This window comes from Nothobranchius furzeri, chromosome 10, assembly GCF_043380555.1.
Source record: "Nothobranchius furzeri strain GRZ-AD chromosome 10, NfurGRZ-RIMD1, whole genome shotgun sequence".
NCBI lineage: Eukaryota > Metazoa > Chordata > Actinopteri > Cyprinodontiformes > Nothobranchiidae > Nothobranchius > Nothobranchius furzeri.
In genome coordinates this window covers 60,824,005-60,837,908 of record NC_091750.1, presented here as the reverse complement: position 1 = coordinate 60,837,908, position 13,904 = coordinate 60,824,005, and the positions used below count along the sequence as shown (strand labels likewise).

Genomic DNA, 13,904 nt, shown 5'->3' with positions numbered 1-13,904 from the left:
GAAGACACCAAAGGAAATATATCAGACTGAAAACTGAAGCATCGATAGAAGCATTCAACAGTGATTTGCAAGCTCAAACCTGGTCACAACTGTATAATGAAACTAATGTCGACAGGGTATATGAATACTTCCTTAATGTATTTAAGTCTCTTTATGATAAACATTGTCCAATGAATACATATACTGTAATATAATTAAAAAAACATAAAACCCAACAAACCATGGATCACAAAGGGAGTGTTAAATGCTTGTAAAAAAGAATATTCTCTATAAACAGTATATAGCAAATAGAACAATGGAGGCAAAACAAAGGTACAAGAAATACAAAAATAAATTGATTACTGTAATGAGGGTATGTAGGAAGAAATATTATACAAAATTATTAAATGAAAATAAAACCAATAGTAATGAGTTCTTTGTGAATATTGGACAAAGGCTGGCACAAGAAATTGAAGAGAACCAGCCTAAAGATAGCAAAGCTATGGAAAACAATGTAGTAAAGAACTCCCGCTCAATGTTCCTTAGGGCTGTCAACACAAAAGAGATGATCGATACAGTAAATATGTTTAAAAGAAGGCATTTACTGATTGGAATGGAATAGATATGCTAATAGTCAAGAAAATTACAGATCCGCTGACCCATATTCAATTCAATTCAATTCAAATTCAATTCAAAAATACTTTATTAATCCCAGAGGGAAATTATAGTTTCAGTACACACAATTCAGAGATCAGACATACATGGGCAAGACACATGACAAGAATTGGTGACTGTGGTCATTCGCAACCCTGAGTCGCGCTACCTTAATAGAGATAAGAGAGTAACATGAGGAATTGATTCGGTAGGAGGGGAAAAAAAGGCACTTCATGGCTACTCTCCCACCAGGAGGGCAGCTTTGCTCTGCAAAAAAACCCCACCTCAGACAGATAAGCAACAGACTTCATACGACACAACATAGACACTCCGATAGGAAGGCGGCGGGGGGTGGGGGTGGGGGGTGGCTGGGATCCTGTTTCCCTGCGAGAGCAGCCATGTACGGCGCTCAGCCACTGTGGCCACAGGTGGGAGGGAGTTCTCGGGAGAAGCGCAGAGCACATTGACTCCTGCAGGTTGATGACCTCGCCAGGCTGAAGTCCACCAATCCGAAAGCGGGGGGGGGTTTCACAGCATCTGTCTGCATTCCTTCGTGGGAGTTTGTTGTTAGCATCTCGAGGCTGCTCTGGCGTCAGATTCGGATAACAAGTCTTTGCTTGGGTCAGGCTGAGATAATTTTCCTCTCTGCCTTCAGTCTTTACTGATCATTCCAGTCCTTCAGTGAAGCCAATTTAGGTTTTTAAAACTTGTCCATACCGTCCGGTGACCCTCTCCGAGATGACATCCCTTTTGCGCACTAATACCGGTATTGCAGCTAGAACATTGTCCAGCTTACGATTAACCTCGAGTAACATCCCAGTCTGTGAGGTCTCCACATGCACGGTGCTTTCCTTGGGTGCGAGTCACCCTCCAATCGCTCCCGTCTTCCCAAATTTCCAGAAAACCAGATATCCTCCCACTCCAATCAGAAGAAATCCAGTGATCATCAGGCCAAATATCCACACGTCTTCAACGTCCTCAACGGACAGCTGGGAGAGGCATACGATCTTCCACTCCCTCCAGGAATCCAGCATATATCCCTTCGGGAGTGTCCACTGCGGGCATGTGGGAGCCCCCTGCTCCGTTCTCATTGTTGAAAAAATCTTATCAATCGCATTGAATGACCAATTCCTCAAATCCATAGTTAAAAATAGGATTTTTCAGAAGAAATGCAGAGAAGCGCTCTGTGGGCAGACAGGACAAAGAGCCTTGGGAAAGAAAGATAAGGAAGCAAAGAGAGAAGCGTCTGTAATCTCATTTTCATTTGGTGTATTCCCACAAAAAATGAAAATAGCTAAAGTCATTCCATTATTTGAAGCAGGAGACAAACAACTTTTTACAAACTACAGGCCTGTATCATTATTGTGCCAGTTTTCTAAAATACTCAAAACAAAATTTTAATAACAAGCTAGAAGAATTTATTGAACAATTTAATTTGCTATCAGAACGCCAGTATGACTTCAGGAAAAACAGATCATCTGCTGTAGCATCAATGGAATTAATAGAAGAAGTCACAAATTGCATGGATAAAAACAAACATGTTTTTTTTTTCATTGATCTCAGAAAACCATTTCATACCAGACACACTATTTATGAAAATGGAAAGATTTGGCATTAGAGGGGTGGTTTTGGATTGGTTAAAAAGTTATATGGGAAATAGACAGCAGTTTATTCAAATGGGAGATGTCGTCCAACTGTCTCGACATAACTGTTGGTGTACCACAAGGGTCAGTACTGGGCCCTAAGTTATGTATTATGTATATAAATGGCTTAGTTATGGTTTAAAAAAAATAAAATTTGTTTTGTTTGCAGACGACACCAGTGCTCTTTGTTCTGGGGAAAATATACAGCAATTATTGGGAGAAGTGAGGACTGAAATGAGCAAGTTGAAAGAATGGTTCTGCCTGAACAAATTATCATTAAACTTGGACAAGACCAAAGTCATCTTGTCCGGAAATCGAAGAGTAGACTCTGAGATAAAACTGATGTTAGAAAATGTAAGAATAGAGAGGGTTTATGAAACAAAATTTCTGGGGGTTATCCTAGACCATAATATTAGCTGGAAACCACATATTAAATTAAACAAACAAATTTGGCAAAGAGCATTGGCGTTTTGGGTCAAATAAAACATTTACTGAATCAAGAGTCATTGTATATTCTGTTTTCATCACTGGTTATGCCATACTTGAATTGCTGTGTGGAAGTTTGGGGAAACACATACCTGAGTAACCTGCAATCACTATCCATACTGCAAAAACAAGCAATAAGGGTATATAATGTGGGATATAGGGAACACACAACAACACTGTTTTTAAAATTACAAGTGTTAAAATTTATTGATCTGATAAAGTTTAAAACCGCAATAATCATGTTTAAGGCAAGAAATAAATTACTTCCATGTAATATACAGAAAATGCTTAATGATAAAGACGATTGGTACAATTTAAGAGGGGCATTAAACTTCAAAAAACAGAGTTCGGACAACAAAGAGGAATATGTGTACAACAATATGTGGGGTTGAATTATGGAACAATTTGAGTGAAGAGTTGAAAAAATGTGTAAAGGTAAATCAATTTAAGAAGAGCTACAAAAAACATCTATTGGATAATTATGTTGATGAGTTGGGTTAACTAGAATTATACAAGAAGTTGATTGTTGAGTACGTTTAATCTGTTTGTTACTCTGTGTTATTGTTATTTTTGTATAGCTATGTTTCTTGATTTTTAAATTTTGTTTTTGAGATAAATTGAATAAGAATAAGCGAGAAGGGGGTAGGAATGTACAAGTTTTACTTCTAACTGCTCCTTTTCGGACTTTATTATTTAATTGTTTTTGTGTCGAGTTGTGTTGTATAAAAAATGTTTCTTTCTTTATTTTTTTTTTAAACGTTAGTTTGAAAGAAAGTACAAGTCAAGCGGACAGTCAAGTGACGGATTCCAACAAAACTCTGGGCCATTGTTATTTGAGAGTTGAGAAAGTGTGTTTTCTCCTAAAAGCCTTCATGTAAAACTGGGTAACATTAGTAATTACCAGCCTGGAATCCTAATGGTTTCTGATGGCTTAATGCTGCAATTACATTCACCTTCTCTTGCTCTGACAGTTTGAGCCATTAAAGCATAACAACACACAGTAAACCCCACTTTTCCTTTACACGGGTATGTGAGTGTGCATGATGCTGAGCTGGGTGTGTGTGTTAAACGCGTGTTCCCAGTGCATGCCAGAGCCATGACTGCAAAGAGTCGGATCCTTGAGTCACGTCCAAAATCAGGAAAATTGAATCACTTAGCAGAAAGAAAAGGGAAAACAAAAGACATGAGACAACTGGACCCAGCTGCCACTCAAACTCTGGCAGCAGAATTTATGAGCTCTGCTTATGGTGAAACCTACGTCCCGTCCTCGTGACCATACATAGAATTGGACTCAATCGAGTAGCCGTGATGTAAACGCTGAGTTCAGAAATTTTGGCAGCTGGATCTGTGACCTAATTGCTGAAACTATGAGCTCTCCTGATGCCTGCTTCTTGGACACACAAAGAATGAAGTTACTATAATCTTTTTATAGACTGTCCGAGCTCAGTGGTGTCATTAATCATAGATGATTACAGAACACTCGATATAGGATTGCACACACATAGCTATCCAGTAATGGAGCTTTTCATGCAGGCCCAACATGGTCTCCTACACCTATCTCCTGCATGATAGAATATAGACGGTGTAACTCTAGGATTTGAAAAGCCTGACAGCTCTACGTCACACTGTCACTTAACATTCACGGACTCACCCATCTTGACTCGCGATGGGGAAGGCTGTTGTTGGTTTGGGTCCAGAAACAGCAGAGAAACATCTCGGCTGGTAGAAGCTAATCGTTAGCATTAGCAACTCCACACGGCATCCCCGTTTCAAGTCGAGTTGTGTTGCTGCTTTCCAATCCAGGTCGAGAAGTAAAAATATCAAGAAACAAGACTCAAAAACCTGCCATCTGAAGCTCAGCTGTGATGTGGCTCACTTCTAGTTCCTGGAAATGGTGCACCAGTGTTTTTGGCTCCCCGAGTGCTACTGCACATACAAAGCCTTCTACTAGAGACCACTGCAAATAAACAAGTGTACAACACCTTTAACCCTCTGGAGGCAGGCATTGCAGATTTGCAACAGTTCTAAACTACCTACTTGGTTACTCCACATAAGTATGTCACGAGTATTTTTTTACTCAGAAGTACCCCTGAAGGACTTGGTTGTTCATCCTGTTACTAAAACTTTATTTGAGCCTGAGAGGGTTAAACTACTGCTCAAACTCAAAAAATGTAAAGCCACAATATATTTTTGTTTATTTTTATTTTCCAACGTGAACAAAACCTGAAGACATGCATAACAAATCAGTGTCCGCTGCTGATTAAAAGAGAATATTTGAAAATTACAGAGAAAATTAACATAACATTTTCTAAAATGTCCAAATTTTGAATTCTAATTTAAGCATTTTGAAACTTTTTCAATAACTTATGAATTTTTTTTGGGTATTCCTCCCAATTTTTGCTGCTAGAAGCATTTTATTGACAAACATCTGCTTACAAAACTGCGATTGATAACACCTTTGTCTGCATTTTTTATAAACTAACAGATGGATTTGAGTAAAATTAGATTTTCATCTACAACTGATCAATTTTAAAGTCACCCCCTCCCCCATTCCTGGTGGTCATCACACCTAACCACCACCACTAACAAGAAAAAAGAGCTACTGTGCTAGCTGGTGATACACACTCAGAGGGCAACCACAAATGGCAATCACATAAGATCTTGCAACATTGTGTGAAATCATGCATTGACTTTAAGATAACAACACAATTTTATTAGAAAATCGTAGTTTAAAACTTTTGCAGGTGGTGCAGATTCCTTCATATCCACAATAGATCTAAGGCATTTTCTTCTTAAAGAAAATAAAGCCAATTTCATTCTATTACAACTGCATGCATTTTGTCTAAACTCCCTATTTATGTTGAGAAAACCTCTGGGAGAACATGTTTAACCCCACTGAGCGTGCTTTGCACGACTCAATCCAACCCAGCTGTTGGATCTTTATTAAAAGCTTTAAACTCTCCTGCAGCAGCCATTGCTCACAAGGGTGCTGCTGCCTTTCTCTGTAAACATGTTCCACATTTGTCATTTTTCAACTGGTATTTGCAAAGCAGAGAAATCATTGGAGCCTTGGAAGTTTGCTTTGTGCCTTTGGAGAAACACAGCTCTATTATCTCCGGAGGTCTCAGCAGACATCCAGCCAAAAGCATGACCTCACTGCTCTGTGGGGAACATCCATGTGTACTACCTCCACTGCTGTTTAATTTAATCACATTTTTCCTCTGTTGGTTTATTCGCAGAGGTTTGTGTGCAGCAGGTTCCTGGGATTCCTGTTTACTCTTAAAGCAACACTTCTCCAATGATATGAAATAACTGGAGGTTTCTTTGTTGTTATTTATGTTTGGAGGAATTTATTCTTTATGAAACAAACTTCACAACTAAGTTTTTGTTTGTGACAGTTTGTTGTATACAAGTGAAACTCATAAAATTAGCACATTGCAAAAGTTTATTTATGTCAGTAAATGTCAATTAAAATGTGAAACTAATAAATAAGATAGACTCGTTCGATGCAAATGTAGATCTTTCTAACTGAAATGATGAAATAAATGAACTTTTGTATCATATTGTAATTGTTCACGTTTTACCTGTAGCTCTACAGCTGTGGCTTGCTGTTTTAGATGAAACAAACCCAAAAGAACGTTCTGATGGTAGCAATCAACTTGAATTGATACCTGCAAACAAACTGACCCCATTCTTCTTTAAAACATTACACATGTCAACTTTTTTCATACGTTTTACATGACTTCATTATAAAAACTGTCTCATTTTTGCAGATCCTTAACTTTGCATTTAAATTAGAGGCTATGAGGCAAAAAGAAAGGATTAAAATCCTTGTTTTTCCACATTTTTGTAACCAACTGTGAATCATTCTTGGCTTGTTTCAGCTTTTTTAAATAAAAAGCAAATACATCTTCTGGTTAAATCTGTTACATCTTCAACAGAGTGATCATCAACTATCCAACCAACAGGCCACAGTCTGTGAGAATGCATGTCTGAGGTGTTGTGTGCAGTACGGGAGCTCCACAGGGTACGATGCTCTCAACCTTTCTATTTACCTTCTACACCTCGGGCTTCACCTACAATACCAGCAGCTGTCACCTCCAGAAGTTGATTCGGCTATTGTTGGCTGTGTGTCTGAGGGGAATGACCTGGAGTACATTGACTTTGTGGTGATTGACTTCCAGAGAAACACTCCTCCTCACTCACCAGTAAACATACAGGTGCAGACATTGAGGTATGAATACCTTTAAGTACCTGGGAATTCACCTCAACAGCAAACTGAACTGGTCCAACAGATGAGAAGGGCCACCTCCACCTCCTGAGGAGGCTGAGGTCCTTCAGAGTTAATTCCCACCTGCTAAAATCCATTTATCACTCTGTTATTGGATGTTATTCACTCTGCTGTGTCTGTTGGGGTGCAGGCAGCACTGAACGAGACAGAAAGAGACTGAACAAGCTAGTTACCAAAGCTAGCTCGGTTCTGGGCTGCCGACTGGATTCTGTTGAGAACGAGTTTGAAAAGAAGATAGTGGTGAAGATGATCTCCATTTTGGAAGCCCACTGCATCCCACTGTGGAGGCCATGGAAAGCTCCTTTAGAGGCAGATTGAGGCATCCATTGTATAAAAGAGAACGCTACCATCGGTCATTCATCCCCTCTGCAGTAAGACTGTAAAACTCCTGAGTTTAACTGGTGCTGGCGTTATCCTTTCACATGCTAACATCAGTGCTATAGTCAATACCTGTGCAATACCGGATGTACATTTGTTTACCTGTATCTTTTATGCTGTTCCTTCTAAGAAACTCAATTTTCTATCATCTATATTTACTCTGTTTTTATTTGTTTTTTGAGTGCTGAAGGTTACGATAATAGCCCAATGCCCTTGTGTATTTATTATTGTTTTGTGTAAGTGGACGTACTGCCTTAATGAGTGAATTTCCCCACTGTTAAATCATTAAAGTTTATTCTATTGTTTAAATCTGTTCTAGAGAAACATTACATGGCTTCTAGACATCGGAGGAAGAAAACAAGGAACCAAAACAACACTGACGCAAAAACAGAAGATGTAGGAAACACATTTTGTGAGAAGAAGATAAAAGATCAGACTCAATGTCTAAAGCAAAAAAGGCTTTATAAACCCAAATCAAAACAAATAGTTGAACTGAGTTTTGAATAGTAAATATGAACCAGATTGTGCGCTGACATCCTGTAGAGGAGTTTCTAATAACATCCATTCCTCACCGACTCTGAGCTCCTTGAAGCAGGACTTGATCCTGACAAGGAAATCACCTTCATCCGACCAGAGTCTCATTACAAAGGCTGGAGAGGGACGAACTGTTGTCTCAAGTGTTCACATACGACATGAACACGACAAGGTCATAGGTCACCGAGGATGAGATGATGTCACTGACAAATATCGGCGCGTTTGGCCAAAGTGATCCCACATTGTTACCCATGACCTACTGTAACGTTTCATGTGTTTTGGGGACAAACCCAGACACCCTAAACCCCGGCTGACTCACTCAGCACCAGGGTTTGTTTTAACTGCTTTTGTTTAAATGTGCTGCAAACATGTCTGCCTGTCATGTGAGATCTGACCAGGCGAGAGGTGGAAACGTGAACTTTCTGATTTGTTTTCCTGCGAGCGCTCTAGCATAACAAAAAGCAGCAGCACATAAAGTCACATTTCAAATTTAAAGTGCCTACAGTCGCCTTGATTTATTATCTTTTTCCTTTACAGAAACCGTTATTGTAGTCAAGAAAACAAGACCATAACGGAAATGATGTTTGTGTGTGTCTGTACGACAGAGTTGTATGTGATGGAAAAGGCTAGATGTCATTTAATGTGACGGCATCACGCCGTCAGTCTCAGCTGACAGCCTGACCACTAACCTAAAGACGCATTGTTCCCGTGATGCGAAGGTTTGTAAGATTTCATACGGTAAAGGTGCGTAAACAACGCTATTTTCTTGAATTTTACACATTATTTTTTGCTTGCTGACTAAATATATCAAACATCACAGAAACATCCCGTTCCAAGTGTCTAAAGGCAATCGCTCGTCAAATCCAGTGTATTTGATGCTTTTCTGTCATGAAGGCAAACTAGATAGACTCTGGGGAGGTGAACACTAAAAAATAATTGCAGATTATCAGATTAGGAACAATCAGTATCTCTGCATGCATCATAACAATTCTTTTATTTTGAAAGGCATGACTGAACAAAAATGTGGACTGGACTTGGCGCAACCATCAGTTCCATGTTAAAGCAACACTTTAACAGCGTTAAATAGAAGACATCAGAGATGTGATGAAGAGGAACAAACCTCTTCATCCTCACATCTCCTTAAACCTTCTCTGCAGCCCCACAGAGGAACGTTTTAATTAACCTTACAGTTAATCGGCCAAAAAAACAAACACCCTACCCTGCCAATCGATGACTCACTGCTGTTTCACAGATGGAAAGAAATACCGAGCTCTGTCGTTTCTAACGTACCTCACCTTCCTCGGCATCAGTCACCAGTGTTCCTCTACCTCACTCTGCAGCTCTCAGGATGACAATCTGATTATAGCTGATCCCAACTGACTGCACGGTTTTATCAGATTGAATGAAAAAGTTTGATAAAACAAATTACCAGACAAGGAAGAACTTAAATTGTAATTTTCTTTTTCTTTTTTTTTTTGGAAGCAAACATCAAAGCTCAGCTGCCATCATCTCACAGACCCCAGACCCAGTTTAAGCATGTGTGGTAAATGATTCCCAGATACTAAAACCCTAACTAAACTAAAGCCAGTTTCATCGTAGCTAAGGTTAGCTCTAATGGAAGTTCAAAAATGGTCTCAGCCAAACCAGACAAGCTAAATATCCTTATCTTCTGAAAAGCGGCCATATCTAGAGACTAATAACTCACGGTGGAGGATGTAGGCAGACATCATTCCGGCACGTTAATCTGAATGTGTCAGATTAAGAAGTCAGCATGTTATCAGAGATAACACACAAGTACACACACTCTGATGCGTTGTTTAACAGCTGGAGTGCTTTCACATGATTCAGTGCTGACACACACCCCCTACATGTTTGACAAGGGTTGTGTGTTGTTGCTCCGACCCACAGGCCCGTCTTGCCTTGTCAGTCAAGTTGAACAGAAAACAGTTCGCACACAGAATGTTTTACATAAATTGTCTCAGTGTTCTTGCATGAAGTAGGCTAAAGTTGGCTAATGCTGTAATTCTGGCAGAGGTAACCCAAAGTTTCACTGCCTTAAATGGTAAACAGAGACCAAGACGTGTGCTTTACTACAACATGGCTCTGATTAAAACCAGACTGGCCTGCCTGCTCTTGGTTCTCAGCCACAGCTAATTCCTGCAGAGGGACAGGACTGTTAACGCTGAGGCATGAGTGCATCTATGATGATCTACCTGCCTTTCAGACATTTACCTCATCAGAGATCCCCACTGGTGTGGATCAGCTGTGTGCCAACAGAATTTTTTGTAAGGAACCCACAATTAACAAGCTCAATGACAATTCAGTTGGTTATCGTGTCATTTTTGTTACAGTAATGCAAATCTGATTCAGCATCACAAATGTTCAAACCTAAATCCATCTACAGCTTTGCACAGACCTTTTGGCTTTTAACATAATGTTGAAAAATCCTAACTTACCTCCATTATTAGGTCGAATTTCCAGTTTCCTCTGTACTTGGTTATCTTTTTATCCAAATGACCTAGAAAACGCAAATCCTCTTGTGTTTAGTTGCTAAGGTTAGTGTGCACCTCTTTAATTGCAAACCTTAGTGAGCTCAGTGCATCCTAAATCATCAGCACATTAGAAGCTTTTAGCTCTGTGCTTTAATGCATCTTCATCCTCTTTAGTGAGCAGTAGTTTAAACTGTAATTTGTACTTAGAATAAAATGATTATAATTTGAATTTAGCAAGATAAATGACAGGTGTTCATCTGGGAAGTTAGCAAACCAAGGTGCACAAATTTCATGTATCTCCTGTCTCTTCAGAAAAAAGCTGAAAACAATAAAACATGCTGATGGAATTGAAAAGTAATCTGGCAGGACAGCTTTAATTTGCAGGGGAAAAAAGTTTTAATCTTGAGAGGTGGGAAATAATGGAAGTAGGTTGAGTTTCAGTATCAGCAGGGGCCATACTCAACAGTTGATGCTTCTCATTTAGTTTTTTGCTTTATTTGAAGAAGAAAAAATACATTTTTGTCGTAAACATGTGATGCAGAACTAATAGATGGCTTTCTAGAAAAATGCTAGTACATTTATTGATTTTTCATTAAAATAGCTTGAAGAGATTATTTATTTTGTGATTAATCATTTAATAGATTTTAGTTTTACATTTGTAAGATTAAAACACCCTTTATGACTGCATTACAAATTGTTTAAGAGGGATACAGAAAACAACATACAGCTATTTGCTAAAAAATATGGAAATTAATTCTCTAATGATTAGGAAAAGGTGTCACATGTTAAATTATTTTAATACATAAAATAATTGAATTGTTTATGACCTTTAAAACAAATAACAGAATGATGAAGGTCACACCAAAAACCAGCTTGAACAAGTGTAGAGACCATGGTTCTGAAAGATCAATTATACAAAATAAATACATTTTCTTCAAGTGATCGTTTAACAAGGAAATAAATAAAATACATTTTATTTTGTTTCTTTGGCAGAGCTACAAATCCTTCCAGCAGGTGGCGGTAATGCATGAAAACGCTCCCGTGAAGCCAACAAAGATTTGTCCACTAGGTGGCGGTGTTGCATCAAAACGTTGGTTTATAATAAACGAAGAAGAACTGAGAAGCATGGACGCTCGCTCTTGCTACTGACCTTCCAAATTTCATACTTTAAATTTATTTCAGGTAAATTTAGTCAAGCTTTCTACATTTTAGATAACTTTGATCAATATCAGAGCTTGTTTGATCAGCTATTTTGTTATTGCTACGTTACAGCGAATGTTAGCCGCCACAGCTGCTATTTGATAACCGATAGCTCAAGTGTTGTTCTCGTTATCCAGAACTAATGTTGTTTTAAAAAAAATTGTTTAAGGTGTTTAAACAGATTTATGTTTGGTTATATATTACTAATTGAAAGTGTCAAAGTGCTCGTTCCTATTTTTATATGTTAAATCTGCTCAGAGATACTTTTCTTCTCCTCTAGCGTTCACCAAAGCTGCAGAATGTCAGTCAAAGGTGCATCAGTCCATGCTAAATGGGTCCTCGGTAGAGTCATCGGAACCAAAATGCTCAAAACCGCTAAAGTGAGAGTTACCAGACTAGTGCTGGACCCTTACTTGCTCAAGGTAAATCATTCGTCTGCAGATTTTATTTGTGTTATAAACAAACAAGTGGCGTGGAAATAGAAACAAATAGCCTTGTTCTGCCAGAAACGTTTATAGTCTTAAATAATATAAATATTTTGCCAGTAGGAAAACACCTGGAGCTGCTGGATCTTTCAACTACCAGCTGACACATTCCTATTATGTCTTATCCTGTAGTTTTCAGAATCTAATGTTTTTCTTGAAGAAATAAAAGTAACACATTTGCAGCTTCACAAATAGCTAATGGTCCCCCCACCCCCCAATTTAAAACTATATCTCAACATAGCTACTTGTTTGGCTGTATTGAAACGGTCCCATTTGGAATCTGTTATTCACGCGTTTATCACCTCCCACTTGGACTAGACTACGGGAACTCCTTCCTCATTGGCACCCCTGTTACTGCCCTGAACAGGCTGGAGTTGCTGCAAAATGCTGCTGCAAGGTTTTTAACAAGCACAAATAGATGTAGCCATATCACCCCTGTTCTGGCACATCTCTAATGGTTGCCTATGACTTTGTTTAGTTTATTTCAAACAAAGAAAACATACATAATAAAAAAAAACCACACACACAAACAGAAAAAATACATATCATCCCTTTTTTTTCTTCTTCTCAGAGTGTGATTTCAGATTTTGCTCTTTGTTTTTAAAACATTGAACAGTCTTGCACCATCCTATCTGTCTGACTTGCTCACGCCCTATTTGATGGTGCTCTCACTGAGATCAGCAGACTGCTTGCCACTCTGCACTCCAGCATTGAACTATAAAGCAAGGGGGAGCAGGCTTTTGTGTATGCTGCCGTTCTCTGGAATGCACTACCCATTGCAATTCAACAGTCATCATCTTATGGCTGTCTTCAAGTCACGATTGAAGACCTGCTTCACTGCTTTGGCTTTTGGACAATGACTTTTTTATGTTTGTCTTTTCCCTTTTATATTGCTTTTAGGTTGTTTTTATCTGTATTGACTGTTTTTAACTGATTTAAATTATTTTATGATTGTTCTTTGTGCAGTGTTTGGTCAGCTTGCATGCTGTGTTTAAAAATGCAGTATATAAATAAAATGCTATGGTATGTTGCATTATAATACATATCTAATTTATCAACATATTTATTTTGTTCTCTCTGTAGTACTACAACAAAAGAAAGACCTACTTTGCCCATGATGCTTTGCAACAATGCACTGTGGGAGATATTGTCCTCCTCAAAGCTCTGCCTGAGCCCAGATCCAAACACGTCAAGCATGAACTGTCTGAGATAGTGTATAAGGTGGGTCGGGTGGTGGATCCACTGACAGGAAAGAAGGTTGCAGGGACTGAGTTTCTGGAGCCTTTGTCTGATCATCTGCTTGAAGAGGGAACCACACTGTCAGAAAAACTGCAGGAGCTGAACATCTCAGCTGTCACCAGTGAAGGGGAATCATCGTTGGCACAAACTCCAACTTAATTATATATATATATATATATATATATATATATATATATATATATATATATATATATATGCACACACATTTGTCATAAGTGTAATGCTTTTGTTTCATAAAAATATTAATAAAAAAATAAATATATAATTGTATTAAGCCTGTATGTGTATGGGAGGTTGAGTTAAAATGTAATATATATGCAACCTATTTTGGTAATTTGATTTTTGAGACAATTCTAAGTAATTTGCAGTAATAAATCTTTGTTGAAAATTGCCATTCACAAAACATACAATGCATTGTTTATTGACTAAAAAAATAAAGATAATACAAAGTCAGCTGTAAAGTTTTGCAGATTCAAAAAGACTTGGGATGGCTGATTAAAGA

The 13,904-nt window shown here is 38.4% G+C and overlaps 1 protein-coding gene across 1 annotated transcript; it reads left to right on the top strand.

Moving 5' to 3' along the window:
- Positions 1–11,524: 11,524 nt before the first annotated feature.
- mrps17 (mitochondrial ribosomal protein S17) lies at positions 11,525–13,586 on the top strand. Its single transcript, XM_015961539.3, has 3 exons — positions 11,525–11,639; positions 11,938–12,079; positions 13,226–13,586. The coding sequence occupies exons 2-3, from the start codon at positions 11,957–11,959 to the stop codon at positions 13,538–13,540; spliced, it is 438 nt and encodes a 145-aa protein (XP_015817025.1). The 5' UTR covers positions 11,525–11,639; positions 11,938–11,956; the 3' UTR covers positions 13,541–13,586.
- Positions 13,587–13,904: the final 318 nt, after the last annotated feature.